Genomic DNA, 16,397 nt, shown 5'->3' on the forward strand with positions numbered 1-16,397 from the left:
GTTTCCTGCCCATCCCCAGGCTTTCATCAATCTCCTCTGGGGAGACTCTCCCCTTCCCACCTCCATCAAAAAGGCAGGGGAGGATGACTACCCACATGGCCTCTCTGGTTTCCCTTTTGATCCAGGACTCATTCTTTACCATCTTTCTCTGCCCCATTGATCTTCATCATTGATCTATTCATGCAACAGGAACCTGAGGGGTCAGGGGAGGAAGTAAAAAAGAGCAGCTAGGCACTGAGCCACTGCCAAGGTGTACTTATCTTCTTTGTTGTCCTTTAAATTGTAACTAGACCAATAAAAGGTGCCGATATCTGATCTAGAGCAAATGCCATGCACACAAGAAACACAAGCTCTTTTAAAATCAGTCACCCTCTTCCACAACATAAGAGCACTTCAAAATGCACTGTTGCATAGATTCATTCATAAAAATCTTAGCACTGAAAGGCATTCACTCATTCAACAATTATTTTTAAGTACTGTTTCAGGCTTTGAAGGAGATACAAAGATAATCTTTAAATTGTACCTGCACTCAAATCCAGCCTCAGACACATGATACTTCCTAACTGTGTGACCCTGGGCAAGTCACTTAACCCCATTGCCTAGCCAAAAATTAATAATAAGAATAATAATAAATAAATAAACAGACAAATAAATAAATAAATTGTACCTGCACTCATAAAGCTTACATTCTAATGAGATGTGGCAAATACATAAAGATTAGTACTATGTAATAAATATAAAGTAGCCATACTACAGAAGAAAATATAATAAGAATAAAATACATATATGTAATAGTCTATAAGATTGAAGGTAGGAAAAGCATTTCCTATTGAGGAATCAGGGAAGATTTCACAGAGGGTTTGGGTACTTAAGGGCAGATAGTATTTCAATAGGTTAGGTGAAGGACTAGGAAATCATTTCAGTAAAATGAAATGTCTGAGCACAGACACATAGGCAAAAGGGAGAAGGGCACATGCAAAGGGATGGATAGTCAATAGTCTAGAATAGCATTATGCCTTTAAAAGGAAATGTGATAGAAAGGTGGGCACACTAATGAATTTTTGGTAGAGCTATAAATTGGCCCAACCATTCTGGAAAGTAATTTTTATTATGTAAAAAAAAAAAAGTTGACTAAAGTGTCCATGCTCTTTGATGCAGAGATTCCACTGCTAGGCATACTTCTTAAGGAGTTCGTTGACCAAAAACAGCCCCATATACACCTAAATATTTATAGCAGCACTTTTTGAGTATCAAATGCTCATCAGTTGGGGAATGGTTGCACAAGTTGTGGCACATGTGTGCAGTGGAATATTACTGCTCCGTAAGAAATGAATAAGATGAATAAAGAGAAGCATAGGAAAATCAACATGAACTGATGCAAAGTGAAGCAAGACATGGAATGAGACAAGGCAAAATAAGCAAAACCAGGAACAATAGATATAATGAATGTAATAATGTCAATGGTAAGAACAAAAAAAATCAAAACTGAATCCTGCAAAAACCTAATGACCCAGTTTAGCCCCAAAGATGAGATATTAGAAGGCACCTCTTCTCATTGCTTTGCAGAGATGGGGCATCATAAGTGCGGAACACTGTATATAATGCCAAACTTTTTCAATATTTTAGTTTGTTTTGCTAAACTTTTTTTTCTCTCAGCATTCTGGGAGAGAGGAGAATGAAACACTGGGAAATGTAGATAGTGTTAAAAAAAAAAAGAGCAATAATTTTTTAAGTGAAAGATTGATCAGTGAGACATTTCAGTCTAGGTTAAATGATACAGAGAAGTACTCTTATCAGTTTCTTGGAGTTGATTCTAACAATGCAAGAAATTAAGATTGCCAAGATTCCTACTAAAATTGGTTAATATCATGAGCTGGCTCAAGTCAAAAAGCTCAGAAGATCTTATCATTTCCTAAGATAGAGAAGATAGTTTAGTCCTTTGACTCCATTGAGAGAATAAACATTTACATAGTGCCTACCGTATGCCAGGCATTGTGATAATCACTTTACAAATATCTCATTTGATTCTTACAACAACCCTATGAGGTAAGTGCTGTTAGTATCCCCATTTTACAGCAGAGGAAACTGAGGCAAACAGAAGTTACGCATCTTGCCCAGGGTCACACAGCTAATAAGTGTCTGAGGCTGGATGAGAACAAGGGGCTTTCTGTCTCCAGGCCCAACATTCTAACAGCTATGCCATGAGCTGCCTCTGTTTTGCTTATGCAACTTTTTAGTATCAATATTTTCCCTGTCACTGAGGTTCATTTTCCAAGAGTCATTCTTGACTCTTCTCTCTCCAGTATCCACTCCCTACTGCCTCACCCATCAGTTGCCAAGTTCTGCTGATTCAACCTTTTCTACACCTATTTCATTCATCCCCTTCTCTCTACTCACATGGCCACCACCTCAATTCAAGCCCCAGTCATCGCTCCCTTGTACTATTGCAAAAAAGAATCCTAATGGGGTTCTCTGCTTCTTCCCTCTTTAATCCATCTTCCTCACAGCTGCCAAAATAATCTTCTTATCATTTCTCTAATCACAGTCCTTCAGTGATTCCTGTTGTCTCTAGGATGTAATTTAACTCCTTAGTCTAGCATGTAAGATTCCCATGGATCTGGCTCAACCTATCTCATTAGTTTTATTTCATATAATTCCCCATTATGGACTTTTGACCTGATCCATTAAACAACTAGCTATTCCTTGAACTAAGCATTCCATTTCTGGCCTCTTGTGTATTCACACAGGCCAAATTCAGTACCTGGGATTCTTATTTCTGTCTCTCAAAATCCTTCTCCTCCTCCAGTATGCACCTCAAATATCACTTCCTTCAGGAAGCCTTCTTTGTTACCGATTGTTTTAATTCCTCTCTTTTCTATTGTGTGCATGTTGGATTGTGAGTTCCCTGAGAGCACAGACTGTCTTTTACCTTTCTTCATATCTCAGCCATTAGCACAGTGCCTGGAATATAACAGTGGCTCAATAAAAGTTTATTGACTGATTTGTTCAAATACTTTGTGTTTACTTATGTATGTACAAGTAGAATTATATCTTCCAGTGAAAGGTAAATGCTTGGAGGGCAGGGCCTGTTTTATTCCTTTTTGCAACCCCAGGGCCCAGTCAGTACACTGCCTTTTACATAGTAGGAACTTAATAATACTTGTTTGAATTGAACAACAAAGTTGTGCATTTTTAAAGTTTCAAAGAGCCAACTTGCTCCTGTACCATATATTGCAGGATCTGTCCAACACAGATGCCCACATATACAGCCACTCACTGCAATGAAGGCATAAGGAAAGATAACCCAGGATCCAACCATTTGGTCACCACAGCTGCACCATACTACCTCATCTCAGCCAGACTCTCCATCTACATTCATACCATTCATTCTCACTGCATGCTCTTATTACCACTACTATAGGCGCAGTCAAATTTTTTAAAATGCATTAACTCCCAAATACCCTGCTGGAAGAGCCATATCAATCAGCCCTGACTCCATTAAACTATTCCAAGGCAGTTGCCTTGGGAGGCAATGGTTTCTGCTCATTGGAGGTCTTCAAGAAAATTGCAGATGACCACTTCTTTGGTATACTGTGGAAGGGATTTTTGTTGAGGTATGAGTTGAACTAGTTAGCCAATGAGATTCCTTCTAACACCGAAATTCTGTAATTCTAATTCTGAATCTTCTACGTGTTCCAAAAACCATCAACTGTTCTCTCTCACACCCATATTCACCACAGCGCTCCATTCTTTCTGCTCTCCTGGCAATATTTCCCAACTAAAGTCCATCCTCCCCCATCATCCCAAAAGAGGAGAGTGTATACCCCTTGGCATCCCCAGAGGAGGAAGGGAATCCATCTGGTTGGTTTCCCTGCCTCAAGTCTCTCCCCTTTCCAGTTCATCCTCCACTCAACTGCCAAGCTGATCTTCCACAAGCAAATATCTGAAGCCATCCACCAGGGCACCCTCCTACTCAATAAACCCTAGTGGCTCCCTATTAACCTCCAGGATCAAATATAAAGTGCTTCATTTGGCTTCTAAAACCCCTTCACAATCAGGGCCCTTTCTATCTTTTCTAGTCTTATACTTTACTCTCCTCCCTGCGCTACAAGCCAATAACACTGGCATTCTTTCTGCTCCTTCCACACAACACTCCATCTCCTGACTGTTCATTTTCATCAGCTTTCCACATGCCTGGAATGCTCTCCTTCCTCCTCACCTCTACTTCCTGGCATCCCTGACTTCTTTCAGGACTCAGTCAAATCTTACCTTCCACCAGAGGCCTTTTCTGCCCCTCCCTCTTTTAGTGCCTTCCTTTTGAGATTACCTTCCATCTCTATGTACATTATCTGTATGTACGCTGTCTGTATCTCATATACACCTAATTATTTACATGTTTCTGTTTCCATTAGAAGAGACATCTGATCCTTGAGGGCAGAGACTGTGTTTTTGTGTTTCTTTGTATTCCTAGGTGATTAGCACAGTGCCTGGCATTTAGAAAGCCTTTAATAAATGCTTGACTAAGAAGTGTTTTCCTTACACAATAGTCTCTTGCACTGTATTTTTGCTGGACTAGGGGGTCATGGCCTCCTTAATGAGTCTCTGTCCAACATTATCTGTATCCTCTTTTGAATTCCCATTTCCTGAAAGTCTGAGCAATGCTAAAAAACCATTCCAATCAGTCCTCTGGCTTCTTTGATTCCATTAAGGTTTTGATGACTCCTGCACCTTTTCTTACTGCTTCTCTTTCCTCTGCCTATGACAGAAGCCAAAACACAACAGTCTTGTCCACTGTCCTCACCCTCATACACAAGCCCCCAGGCACCCTCTTCAAAGCAAGAAAGACTTTTCAGCTCCATCTCCCTTTTAGACTTTGTCTGAGCACTTTATAGTTCCTCTTCCTAAATGACCCTGAAACTGAGTTTGTCCTACTGCAGTAAAATCATGAAAGTGATCTTGGACCCACCTCTCTAAACCTCATCCAGGAGAGGTGTATTTTTCTGGTTTTCCATATATGTGAAAATAGTGCTGCCAACCAACCAAGACCGATGACTGGAGTCATTTCGTTGAAAATATAAGATTGAACACGACAGTATAGCCACACCCTGGGAAACCAAGATCTTCTACTTACCTACATAGACCTAGTTCCTGTACTCTCTGGTCTTCTTTCAGGTTTTCATCTCCTGTACCAACCTGGAGACCACCAATAATCTTGAGCCAGATGAACAGAGGCTTTATAACTGAAGCTTAGATCATTTCATGTCCAGTAATGTCATATCTGAAAAGCCTGCCATAGTCAGTTGGCTCCCAGTTGCACAGACTAAGCTCTAACTTGCCTATCCAACAGTATCCTCCATTCCTCTTGGTTCCAGCCTAGACCGTGTATCCAGGGTTCCTGTCTGTTGTACAAACATTAAGTCACAACCTCCCTGGGTCTTTCTTTCCTTAACTGTGAAATAAGGTAATTGGATGGCCTTCTACTTCTAAACCTAGGATCTTCAGATCCCGTATCTCTCCCAAGTTATGTGAGGGAGGGTGTCCTGCCGACAGGTCTTAGAATTCTTCATTTAAGCACTTATTAAAAAATGTCTATACAAACTTCCTTTTCTCATTCCCAAATGGATAACATCTGGGTTTCTGTATCTCCAGCACCTAGTACAATGTCTCATATACATAAGACATTTAAATGGGTTTTTTTGAATTTATTTAATTGAATTGAGGAAATATGTTATAGGAAGCAAAAAAATCATCCCCCTTTTACCTAGAACAGAACTCACAGCATGTCTTTTCCTCTGAAGGGACACAAATATAATCTCAAAGTGCTGGCTTTCTCCCAACAAAGGGCTTCTTCTTCCACCAAGGGTACTTCCTAGCCAAATGCAGCTCTTCCCCGTCTCCCAATGAGAAATGCCACTCATTCCTGAAAGGGTACAAGGTTGAGTCTGAAAGACCAGCTGATACAGTCCAAGGAAATCTATTATCTTTCTGCTTACCCCAGAAAATGGGCGGGGAACATAATCCCCAGACTTCTGATTCAAAAGGCATGGGAAGGATCATCAAAGTAACCTTTTCAAGGCAATCTGGCAGGCTTATGATTTGTCTGGCCACTGTTTGTAATTCCTACAACTCCTTCCTCAGTTAATAGGGGAATCTGTCCACTGTCTATAATTCCTACAACTCCAACCTCTGCTAAACAGCTCAACAAGAAAGGCAGAAGGGGAGCTGACCCCATGATAATTCAATGGTTATATTCTGACGCCCACCATTAGGCATCCTTTCTTTTCTCTCTACCTCTTAATGTTCATCTGAAAGAGAAGCATATTGCACATTGAAGTTGCAAGACTAAACAAAGATACATAGGTCCATTTTCTGCTTTGTACGTCTCTTAAATATCCCATAAAAGTGTTGATGCAATCAACCTCCACTCCATTTAACTGCTTTCTGGAGTCCTGGTGCCACTAAGTGGCACAGTGGATAGAGTGCTGGACTTGGAATCAAAAAAAGACATGAATTCAAATCCTACCTCAGACATTTACTAGCTGGGTGACACTGGGATAGTCAATCTCTTCATCTCAGTTTCTCCATCTTTAAAATTGGGATAATAATAGCACAATGATATTGTGGGGATCAGAGATTAATTGAAGCCTAACTAGAGGCAGGAAGATCAGTTTCCCCACATTTAAGTGACTTCTTCAACCCTAAAGTTGAAAACACAAAAAGTCAGTCAGAAACCCAGAGGCAATGTGACAGATGGAAGGCAACAAAGCCAGCACCAGCACAGACAAACAAGCTGGTAGCCTCTCAGCACAACCAATAAGGCTCAGTAGCTAGAAACAGCAGCAGTGGAAAACTTCTAGTAAAAGCTCCAGACTACTCAGATAACCACAGTGGGAAGTATGAAAGCCATCTGAACCTCGTAGCACTCAGACTGGGTCACCTCAAGGCTCCTAGATCACTGACATCGTCCTAAAATGCAACAGAGAGCTACGAAGGTCCAGTGCTCCAAACCTCAAATATCCAGGGGGAGCCTAACCCTGGGAGAAAGAAGTCAGTAAAGTCACCACAGTAACCCAGGTTGTGACCAAGCAGGACTGACCACACCACTCAAAAATTTACCTGGCACAAAGACCCAGTTAAGGAACTAAGACTGGAGATGGTGAATTGAAGAAAACATCTATCACTATAAAGAATCGTTGTTCCATACATGATCAAAAATCCAACCTAGAAGGCATATTACCATAATAACTACAAGGATCAAATGAGATTTTATATATACATACATATACATACATATTCATACACATATGTATAATTATGCCCTCCTCTACCATGTAACTCCACAGATCTTCATTTCCTTTTCTATACTGGCAGTATGTCTGCACCTCAGAAGAGATGTCAGGGACGGAGATATAGTTTGGGGAGTCATGAGAGTAAGAGAATTGGTTGAAGGAAATGAGAATATTTAACCGGAGTAAAAGTAGACTCAGGGGAAGGGTGGGAGTAGGGGAGGCACACTAGCTATCTTCAAGTATTTGAAGTGTTGTCACATAGAAAAGGGATTAAACTTGGACTCAGAGGATAAAACTAGGTGAAATGAGTGTAAAAGCAAACTTCCTCATGATTAGAGTTGTCCAAAAGTAAAATGGCTACTTTAGGAAGTAAGCAGATTTTCTTCATTGGAAATCTCAAGAAAAGACAGGATAAACACTTGTCAGTATATTTTGGAGTGGATCCTTTTTCAGGTACAGTCTGAATTAGGTGACCACTGAGGCCCCTTCCAACTAGAAATTCCATGATTTGGTAAATAGTGAGAAGGAAAGAGGGCCAAGGAAAAAAATATTAGTCTACCCACCTTGGAAGGGAGGGAGAAGAGAAAACATCCTAATAGAAACATGTTTATATTTTCCTGCAGAAAAACCCCTACAGTCCAAATAAAGAGTAATCTACTGAAACCTATTCCTTGTTTCTCCCAGTAATCTACTAGCCAAATGCCAGCCAGCTCCCTGGGTTAGTTTGACTTCACATTCCTCTTCTGTCACTTAAAGTCTGTGTCAACTGGAGCAAGTTACTTAGCCTCTCTGGGCTCAAGTTTTCTCATCTGTAAAACAGAATTGGGAATACATATACTACTTATTTCAAAGGCTTGTTGTGAGGAAAGTTCTTTAGCAACTTATATATATTATATATAATTCTATAATTCAAGGGTGGAGAACCTGTGGCCTTGAGGCCACATATGGCCCTCTAGGCCCTCAAGTTTGGCCCTTGGCTGTGGCCCTTCACATAAGTGAAGTTTGGATTCAGTCAAAGGGCTGCACTTGAGGACCTAGAGGGCCACATGTGACCTCGAAGCCACAGGTTCTGCAACATGTTATTGCTATTATTATTCCCTTTCTCCCTGGACAGGTAGCAAAGGCTGAGAGTTCATAGCAAGAATGATCTTAGAAATTCAATCAATGTCAAAGGTGGGAATAGCAATATCTATTTGGGTTAGGCTTCCTGTAGTCACATTCGTCATGAAGTCAGTTCATACTTTTATGCACTATCATACATTCTTAAACTTCCACCCATGCAAACCAAAATAAATTGTTGATAATAGATAACTTACACAGAAATAATGTATGAAGCCTAACCAAAAATCCTAACTTACCAACAGCTATCTTAGTAACAAATATTTTATCCACACAGGCATCCCCATTTTAAATTATCTGAGCTATCACTAAGATTTATTTTGCAATTTGAAGATTCATTGTTTCCAATTTGCATTAGCTAACTCAGGTGATGAGGAGTTCACTCTTTGGATGATGTGAGTGCTTGAATGAAGAGCATTAACTATTTCAGGCCATTAGAATCTCATCTGTTTCATAAAGCAGTCATTTAGGACAGTTCCAATATACAATGTAAATATGATTACTTAATTGAATAAAGGCAGAAAAAATCAAACTACTGCTTGGTATTACAGAGGCAGAGACTGTATAAAACCTTTGAATGTAAGAAATAATAAGTGCTAACATTTCTATAGCACTTTATACACATTCTTTCATTGATCTTCATAACCATGAGACATCAAAAATGTGATTATCATCCTCATCTCATAGATAAGGAAAATAAAATTCAGAGAGTTTAAGTGACTCGGCAAATGGACTTACAGCTAATTAAGGGTCAAAGGCAGGATTCAAACACAGGTCTTGGCTGATGCCAAGCCTAGTATGTTATTTACTGTGGCACAATGACTCTGGAGGGGTAGATAGTATAGTATAAACAAACTCTAAACATGCATCTACCCAATTCTCAAAGTGAAAATGTGTATGACATATCACTTTTCCTTGATATCTCTCAAGGCCAGATCAAATGCTTAAGTCCCCAAATTTTAAGAGATATTTATCATTAGCCTAATTTGTCTTCATGACCATAACCAACAAGCTTTCCTACCAAAGCATCTTGGATATTATATATTAATTATAAACTCCTTTACCAGGATAATTTAATTTATCACTGGAAACACTATGCTTTTAAAAAGACCTATTGGCAGAAATATTTTTGCTAGACTCAATGTGAAATCACATGGTTGTGTCTATAGCATAATTACAAGAAATTTATTTTTTTAAATAGAAATGTAAGCAGCAATTTTATTTTGGGTGAGACAACCCAATGGAAAAAGCACTATTATAATATCAAGCCATTGCTCATTTGATAAAAGGATATGTCAAATCAACTTAAACACACTTCTAAATTAATGGTTCTAAATTAATTAATTGAGTTTGTTTTCCATTTCAGTAACTGGCATTCAGAAAAAACTCACAAAATTTGAATTCATGAAAAGATATGTTTCTAATTTACTCCACATCACCTAGTTTATAAACATTTTAATTCCCCCAACATTCCCCAAATTACATCTGAATTGAGTACAGGTACAGAACTAAAGTATTTTTCCTTGCATTTATAACAAAGGACAAATAACAACAGCAACATAAGTGTCTTCTACTATATTATAAAAATAAATTAATTCAGATCAACAAATATTTACTTAGTACCTGCTACATACAAAGAAAACTTGATTACCACTTTCATAAAGATCTTCCTAGTCTTCTCATGAGTTAAAATATAAGAAACTTAAGTACTCATTTATTCTTGTAGATAAAACAGTGATGAAACAGAAAATTTCTAAAATGAGTTAATTTCCAAAACACAATACCTTCCTTGGACACTGCAGGTGACAATGAAGGGATCAGTAACAGCCACAGAAGTGACCGCAGTCTTCTTCTGTTTTAGAATCCCCCACCCCAACCACTCCACTTTAGAGTTATAAAGAATAAATTTTCTAAAAAAAAGAAGATAAAGCCTTTATCTGGAATTAAATAATTTCAACAATCTTTTTTTAAAAAATAAAGATAAAGTACTTACAGTTATGTCATTATAAGAAGCATGTGTCTATTTGCATTGTAAAGCTAGAATGTAAAACATTTCCAGACTCTTACCAGCACTTCCTTTATTGTGTGAGGGTAAATGAGTTACAGTAATAACCAGAAAATTTCCTGCCACGTGATTCAGACGTCACCCTTAATATAGACTTTAGTAGTTCAGCTTCTATGAAGATTTAAAGGTTAAAGGCATCATAAATTATGCATTTCCTCCTGTGCCATGCCCATAAAAAGTGCTTTCACTGTCAAAGACATTGCTTTCAGATAGACATTATCACTCCTGTGTGTGTATCTCTAAACAAAACATTTCCACTGCATTCATTACTGTTCAGTAGGTGGAAGGAGTAGATTCGTCCATATTATATACTGCTTTTTTAGGAATCCAAAACACTGTTGCAAATAGAAATTAGTAAAGTTTGTTACTCCAGAATATGACAGTAACCAAAATGAATAGTAAAATAAACTTGTGTTTGAATCCTGACTTGGCAGAAGTGGGGAATATAGTTTTTTCTTGGTTAGTCTTACATGGAAGAAATGTAGCCAGATACAAACCCCACACCATTAGCAACAGTTGTGATTTTTCCCCTTCAGTTACTGCCCTGGTTTATATAACTGAACACAACAATCAAGCATAAAATCAAATAAGGAATGCTCACATTAAAAACTCTTCAACTTCAACAAAAGCTGTTAGCAATCCTTTGGCTAACATGCCCAGGTCCACATAGCTTACCTCTCTTAATGTGTCTAACTTCCTATTTGATTTTGCCACAAATCTGGATTTATGTTTGTATGGTGTTTTCTCTATTCTCTTACGTAACTGAACATTCTGAATTTGCAGGAATTTTGTAAGTCCTAAAGCCTAATGCTGTTCTGTTTTTCTGGTGAAAACACACAGGACACTCTAAGTGCACTAAGAGCCACTGACTGTATTCTGGGCCTCTGCATACTTCCCTTTTGCCAGGAGAGCAAGCCAGAAACAAACTACCAAAACTTCAATCACGGAATGACTACCTGCTGAGTGATCCCTTGTCTATTTTGGGCAATGAATGTCTTTGGACAGGTTCTCTGGAGTATGGACCAAACTTCCTTGAAGAAATTCCTGTGTCACAATAGACACACACTAGATAACACCCCCATACATCTAGGGTAGGCTTACAATTAAGTTGAAAAGTTACTAGATCTCATTCTGATGCCAACCTCTTTCTACTTCAGCCCCCCTCCCCCACTCCCATCTCTCTCTCTCTCTCTCTCTCTCTCTCTCTCTCTCTCTCTCACACACACACACACACACACACACACACACACACACACACACACACAGCCTACCCTCAACTCACCAGTTTGGATTTGGCTCGTTGCAAAAATTCTTCCATGTTGTTGGGGGAAAAGGGGAATCCTTGGGGGAAGGAGAGAGAGGGGTGGACAGGGATGGAGTGAAGTGAGGTGAATTAAGGAAAAGTTCCACGCACTAAGGGAGGGCAGGAGGAAGGGCGCAGCAGGAGCTGTGCTACCTCCCGCTGCTGCCTCTGCTGCCTCAGCTCTCTCCCCTCTCCTTATTCCCCTATACCCACCCCACAGTCCTGCCTGGTTCGGCTAGGGTCGGCCCGTCTTTCCCTAATAAGGAAAGTGGGTGTGACACCCGGGAGCCCCAGCTAGAGCCTTGCATGCTCTTGGGCACGCGCTTTCCCCGGAGGTTTTGGGGGGGAGTGAAGGGTGGGAGGGCCAAGACTCACCGGCCAATCGTAGGGCCAGGCTCCAGCCGGCTGACGTCGCTCGGCAAAAGATACTGCAACCATGGACAGCGCCCAAAAGTGAGGGCCAAGGGCCGGGGGCGGCTGCGGAAAGCTCTGCAGCAGCTGCAACCCGCCGCTGTCTGGAAGAGGGAGGGGCGGGGTGGAGGTGGAGGTGGAGGTGGGGGTGGGGGTGAGGAGAAGCAGGCACAGAGAGCTCTCACACAGTCCGCGCCTGGCCAGCTGACTGGCAAAGGTACAGAGAGCTACAGCTAAGACTTAGTGAAGGTGTCTCCGCAGGGTGGACAATTAGGTTCGCTCTGCTAGGCTGGACCTCGCCACGGAGCTCACAAAGGAGGCACTGCCTCCATTGAAAATGGAGATAATACCAGCAAAACAGTAACAACAGTACGGCAGAGCCAAGGAAATTGTGTTCTGTCTCTGGATGCTGTGTGACACCCCCAGCACCTCTCTAGCCACCATAGGTTCTGTTTTCCTCAAATCAGTTAGACTCATAATGTTTTATACATGCGCCAGCCCCTGTTACTGTAAACCTTGCATTTAAGGCATCTTTGAATAATAATATTTATATAGTGCTATAAGGTGTCGTTATCCCATTGAAGCCTCATAACAGCCCTGTGAGGTACAACTGGTATTGTCCCCATTTTACAGAAAAGAAAACTGGAACTCTCAGAGATTAAATGTTACTTACCGATGACCACACATTGAGGAAGCGTGTGAGGTAGCATTCAACATCAGGTCTTCCTTATTCCAAGTCCAACATCCTAGCCACTTTGAGAGGAGGAAACTGATGCATAGTGAAGGAACGAATCTACTCTTGAGTTTGATGTGCACACTTCTTTGAAGAGATAAAGTAACTCGCAGCAAAGAAATGGGCAGAGTTTACAGGTGCAATTTAAGCAGCTATTTGAAAACTGAGCTCAAGGGTTACATTCAGCTGATAAGAAGTGCAGAAGCTGCGGATTGTTTGATGATATCACCTTGTCAGTCAGAATGCACTTCCCTTGCTGACTTAAGTAACCTAAAACCATCCTAGCAAAATAAGCAGTTCCTCAGCCCTTAAAACTGTAAAGTTGGTGATAATTCAAGTGACAACAAATCAAGCAGTATTCCAATATTCTTGATGACACTTTGTGCCCTGGCACTGCTTGACAACTTAGAGAAAGGGAGGCACCTATTTTTGGTTTCTCAGGCTTTAGAATTTCACCATTTATGTCAAGTACTATATTAACATGGGCCTCAGTTTCTACATATGAAAAAATAAAAGCTTCCAGAGTACCCTCCCAGTTCTAGATCCATGATTCAGTGAGATTTAGTGATTCCTTCTGCTGAATACAAAGCCCTCCTCAAAAATCTCTGAATTCACCTCAGTTAGCGTGACTGTTCCTGGCATTCTTATTTTATAGACCTTTTATGCTTCTCTGACCAGATAATAGCAATTACATAAATAACAGATCTTTCTTCACATCAATTAACATATCCTTCCATTGCAGATGGACATGATAATGTGAGTTCCAAGTCTTAACTCCTTCACGACTCCAGATATTAAATGACCTGCCTTTCAAAACAAAAAAAAAAAAGCTCTTCTTATTTCGGTCAATGGTATTACCAATATCCTAGACTTTGAGGCTTAAAATCCTAAAGCCAACTTTGACTCTTCCCTCCCTCCCCTCACTGTTTCTCAGAGGTCTCTCAAATATATCTCATATGTCTTTTTGTTTTCAGGTCCTCATAACAATTAAGCCCTTGTAATCTTATTGTTCTCCTAAAATATAGCTTCCTAACTCACATCCCTGCCTTTTGGAGCCCTCCCTATTAATTTGCCCTATCATCATAATTATTTCCTTTCAATATTATTTGGATCATCTCTTTCCTCCCTGCTCCAAAACTTTCAGTAGTTGCTCACTTCTCTCTCTCCTTCATCCCTCTATAGCCACTCAGTCCTCTCCATTCTTTTGCCAAGGCCTCCAGAATGCATATTTTCTTTTCTATTTCTGGTACCACTAACATTGTTTGAATGCCTATCACCTCATCCCCAGATTGTTTACAGCCCTTTAATTGACCTCCCTCCCTTTAGGCTCTCTCATTTCTGATTCATCCAATATGCTGCCACCATGTTAATTTTCTTAATACACTATTTGGATCAGTTCACTCCTCTCTTCAAAGGCTTACTGTGTTTCCCCATAGTGTATAAGTTAGAGGTCAAATCCTTATGCCGTTTTTCAAGACCTTCTGCTACATGACCTCGAACCACCTTTCTAGGCTTAGCTTTTTATTTGCCAGTTTAAACCCTTTGGCCTAAATAAGTTTGCTTACTCACTGTCCACTGACTTGTACAAGGGAGAATGAAGAGACCAGTAGATTCACAAAAGTTCAGGGTTTGATTACTGGTTCAGTTCTGATATCTGTTTGACCTTGGACTTTTTCCTTTTTGCATCTAAGTTCTTTCATCTGTGATCTAGCTTTGTGTAGGATAGAGTGCTATGGAGTCAGAAAGGTATGGATTTGAATACTGCCTCAGTTACTTGCCAGCTATGTGACCATGGGCAAGTTATTTAACATTTCTCAGTCTGTTTCCTCATCTAGAAAAATGGTGATGATAATTCCTGTATCTCCTGGCACATTTAGGACCTGGCACATAATAGGGACTGGATAAAGTTTGTTGATAGATTGGCTAAATGATCTGTGAGGTCCTTCACAGCTCTCCATTTTAAGGATGCTTAACCAGATTCATGTCTTTGCACATGTCATTGCCTTGCCCTGAAAGCGCCCCACCCTATGTCTCCTTTCCACCTGCTCCCCCTCTATCTTTCTCAATTGTATTCATTCTACTTTCTCAATTATACTGATTCTTCAAGGCCAAGCTCAAGTCCCACCTCTTCCCTCTATGTGAAGTCTTCCTCGGCCACTTCCTGCAAGTGCTCTTTTCCTCATCTGAAGACCTAAAATATTTATTTTCCATATCCTTCACTTGTTACTTAAAACTTGTTTGTTTTTCTTGCTAGTAAGCTTTTCATTGAATCACTTATTTTTGAGTGGAAAGGAAACTCAGATGATACTTAGTTTGACCTCTTCATCTTACAGATGAGGAAACAGGTTCAGAATCAGTTTCATAGCAGCAGACTGGGACCAGGTCTTCCAAATCCTGCATCTCACTATGAATCTTCCCTATCTTGTCAGCTCCATGAGGAGAAGAATCTTGCTTTGTATTTCTAAATATCCCCTCTACTTTCTAGCACAGTATCCTGAACTTAGTGTTTGTTTGATTACGAATTCACAAACAGGCATGCTCACTCACATTCAGAACCTCTGAGTCTACCACCATCAGGCCTATTCCATCATACTGACTAGGGTAGCCACAAGCCTACCTCATGCATAGCTAGGCAGATGGGTGGTACAATGGATATAGTGGGAGACCTGAAGCCAGGAAGATCTGAGTTTGAATCCAGTCTCAGACACTTACTACATGTGTAACTCTGGATAAATCACTGAATTTCACAAAGTAGGTTTCTTCACCTGTAAAATAAAGTTAATAATAGAATCTATATCCTAGGACAAACTGAGATATTTAAAAAGTGCTTTATAATCTTTGAAAGCACTAAATAAATGCCAGCTATTATCACTGTTGGATCAAGCCCACTTCATCATAGAATCTCTCAATCCCTATTCCTTCCATCATTTTTATGAAAGAATTCTGCCAAAGGTTTTGGATTATTCATGGAAATATAGATCTAGTGCTCAGTAAGTCAGCTCCCTCATTTTACAAATGAGGAAATTCAGGAACAGAGGCTTAGTGACTTGCACAAGGTCACACAAGTAATAAGGACCAGAGCCAAGATTTGAACCCCAGTTCTAGGACTTTTAATCTAATACTCTTTCCACTACACCAAACTGTTATCCTTATGTCAAAATACGGCACGCTTTTTATTTTGAGAGGGCAGTAAAAACATATACAAGAGGTGAGAATGGTATCTAATGACTCATCATATTGTCCTGTTTCTGTATTGACTATATCTCAGAAAGGTCTGTTGGTTTCATCTTTCTCACTTGCTGCTTTCAAAATGTAGCATTTTTAAATGATCCCATATAATCAGAGGTATACAGAAATGTATATCTCCTACGGGGACTAAATTTGGTAGTCATACAGGGATAGGGCTTGGTTTTTTTCTGGCTTTAAGGTTGAAAGATATTGAAGTAAGATTCACACATGTTTGATTTTTAAACAACA

General features: G+C 39.9%; 1 protein-coding gene across 1 annotated transcript in view; it reads right to left on the bottom strand.

Annotated features, from left to right (window-relative positions):
• PRUNE2 (prune homolog 2 with BCH domain) overlaps positions 1-11,990 on the bottom strand; it is a 324,875-nt gene extending 312,885 nt beyond the window's left edge. Inside the window, 1 exon segment of the mRNA XM_020995504.2 lies at positions 11,756-11,990. Coding sequence (XP_020851163.2) covers positions 11,756-11,791 — 36 coding nt within the window. The 5' untranslated portion in view covers positions 11,792-11,990.
• Between the last annotated feature and the right edge of the window lie 4,407 nt (positions 11,991-16,397).

This window comes from Phascolarctos cinereus, unplaced genomic scaffold (genome assembly GCF_003287225.1).
Source record: "Phascolarctos cinereus isolate Bilbo 61053 unplaced genomic scaffold, phaCin_HiC Scaffold_4;HRSCAF=312, whole genome shotgun sequence".
NCBI lineage: Eukaryota > Metazoa > Chordata > Mammalia > Diprotodontia > Phascolarctidae > Phascolarctos > Phascolarctos cinereus.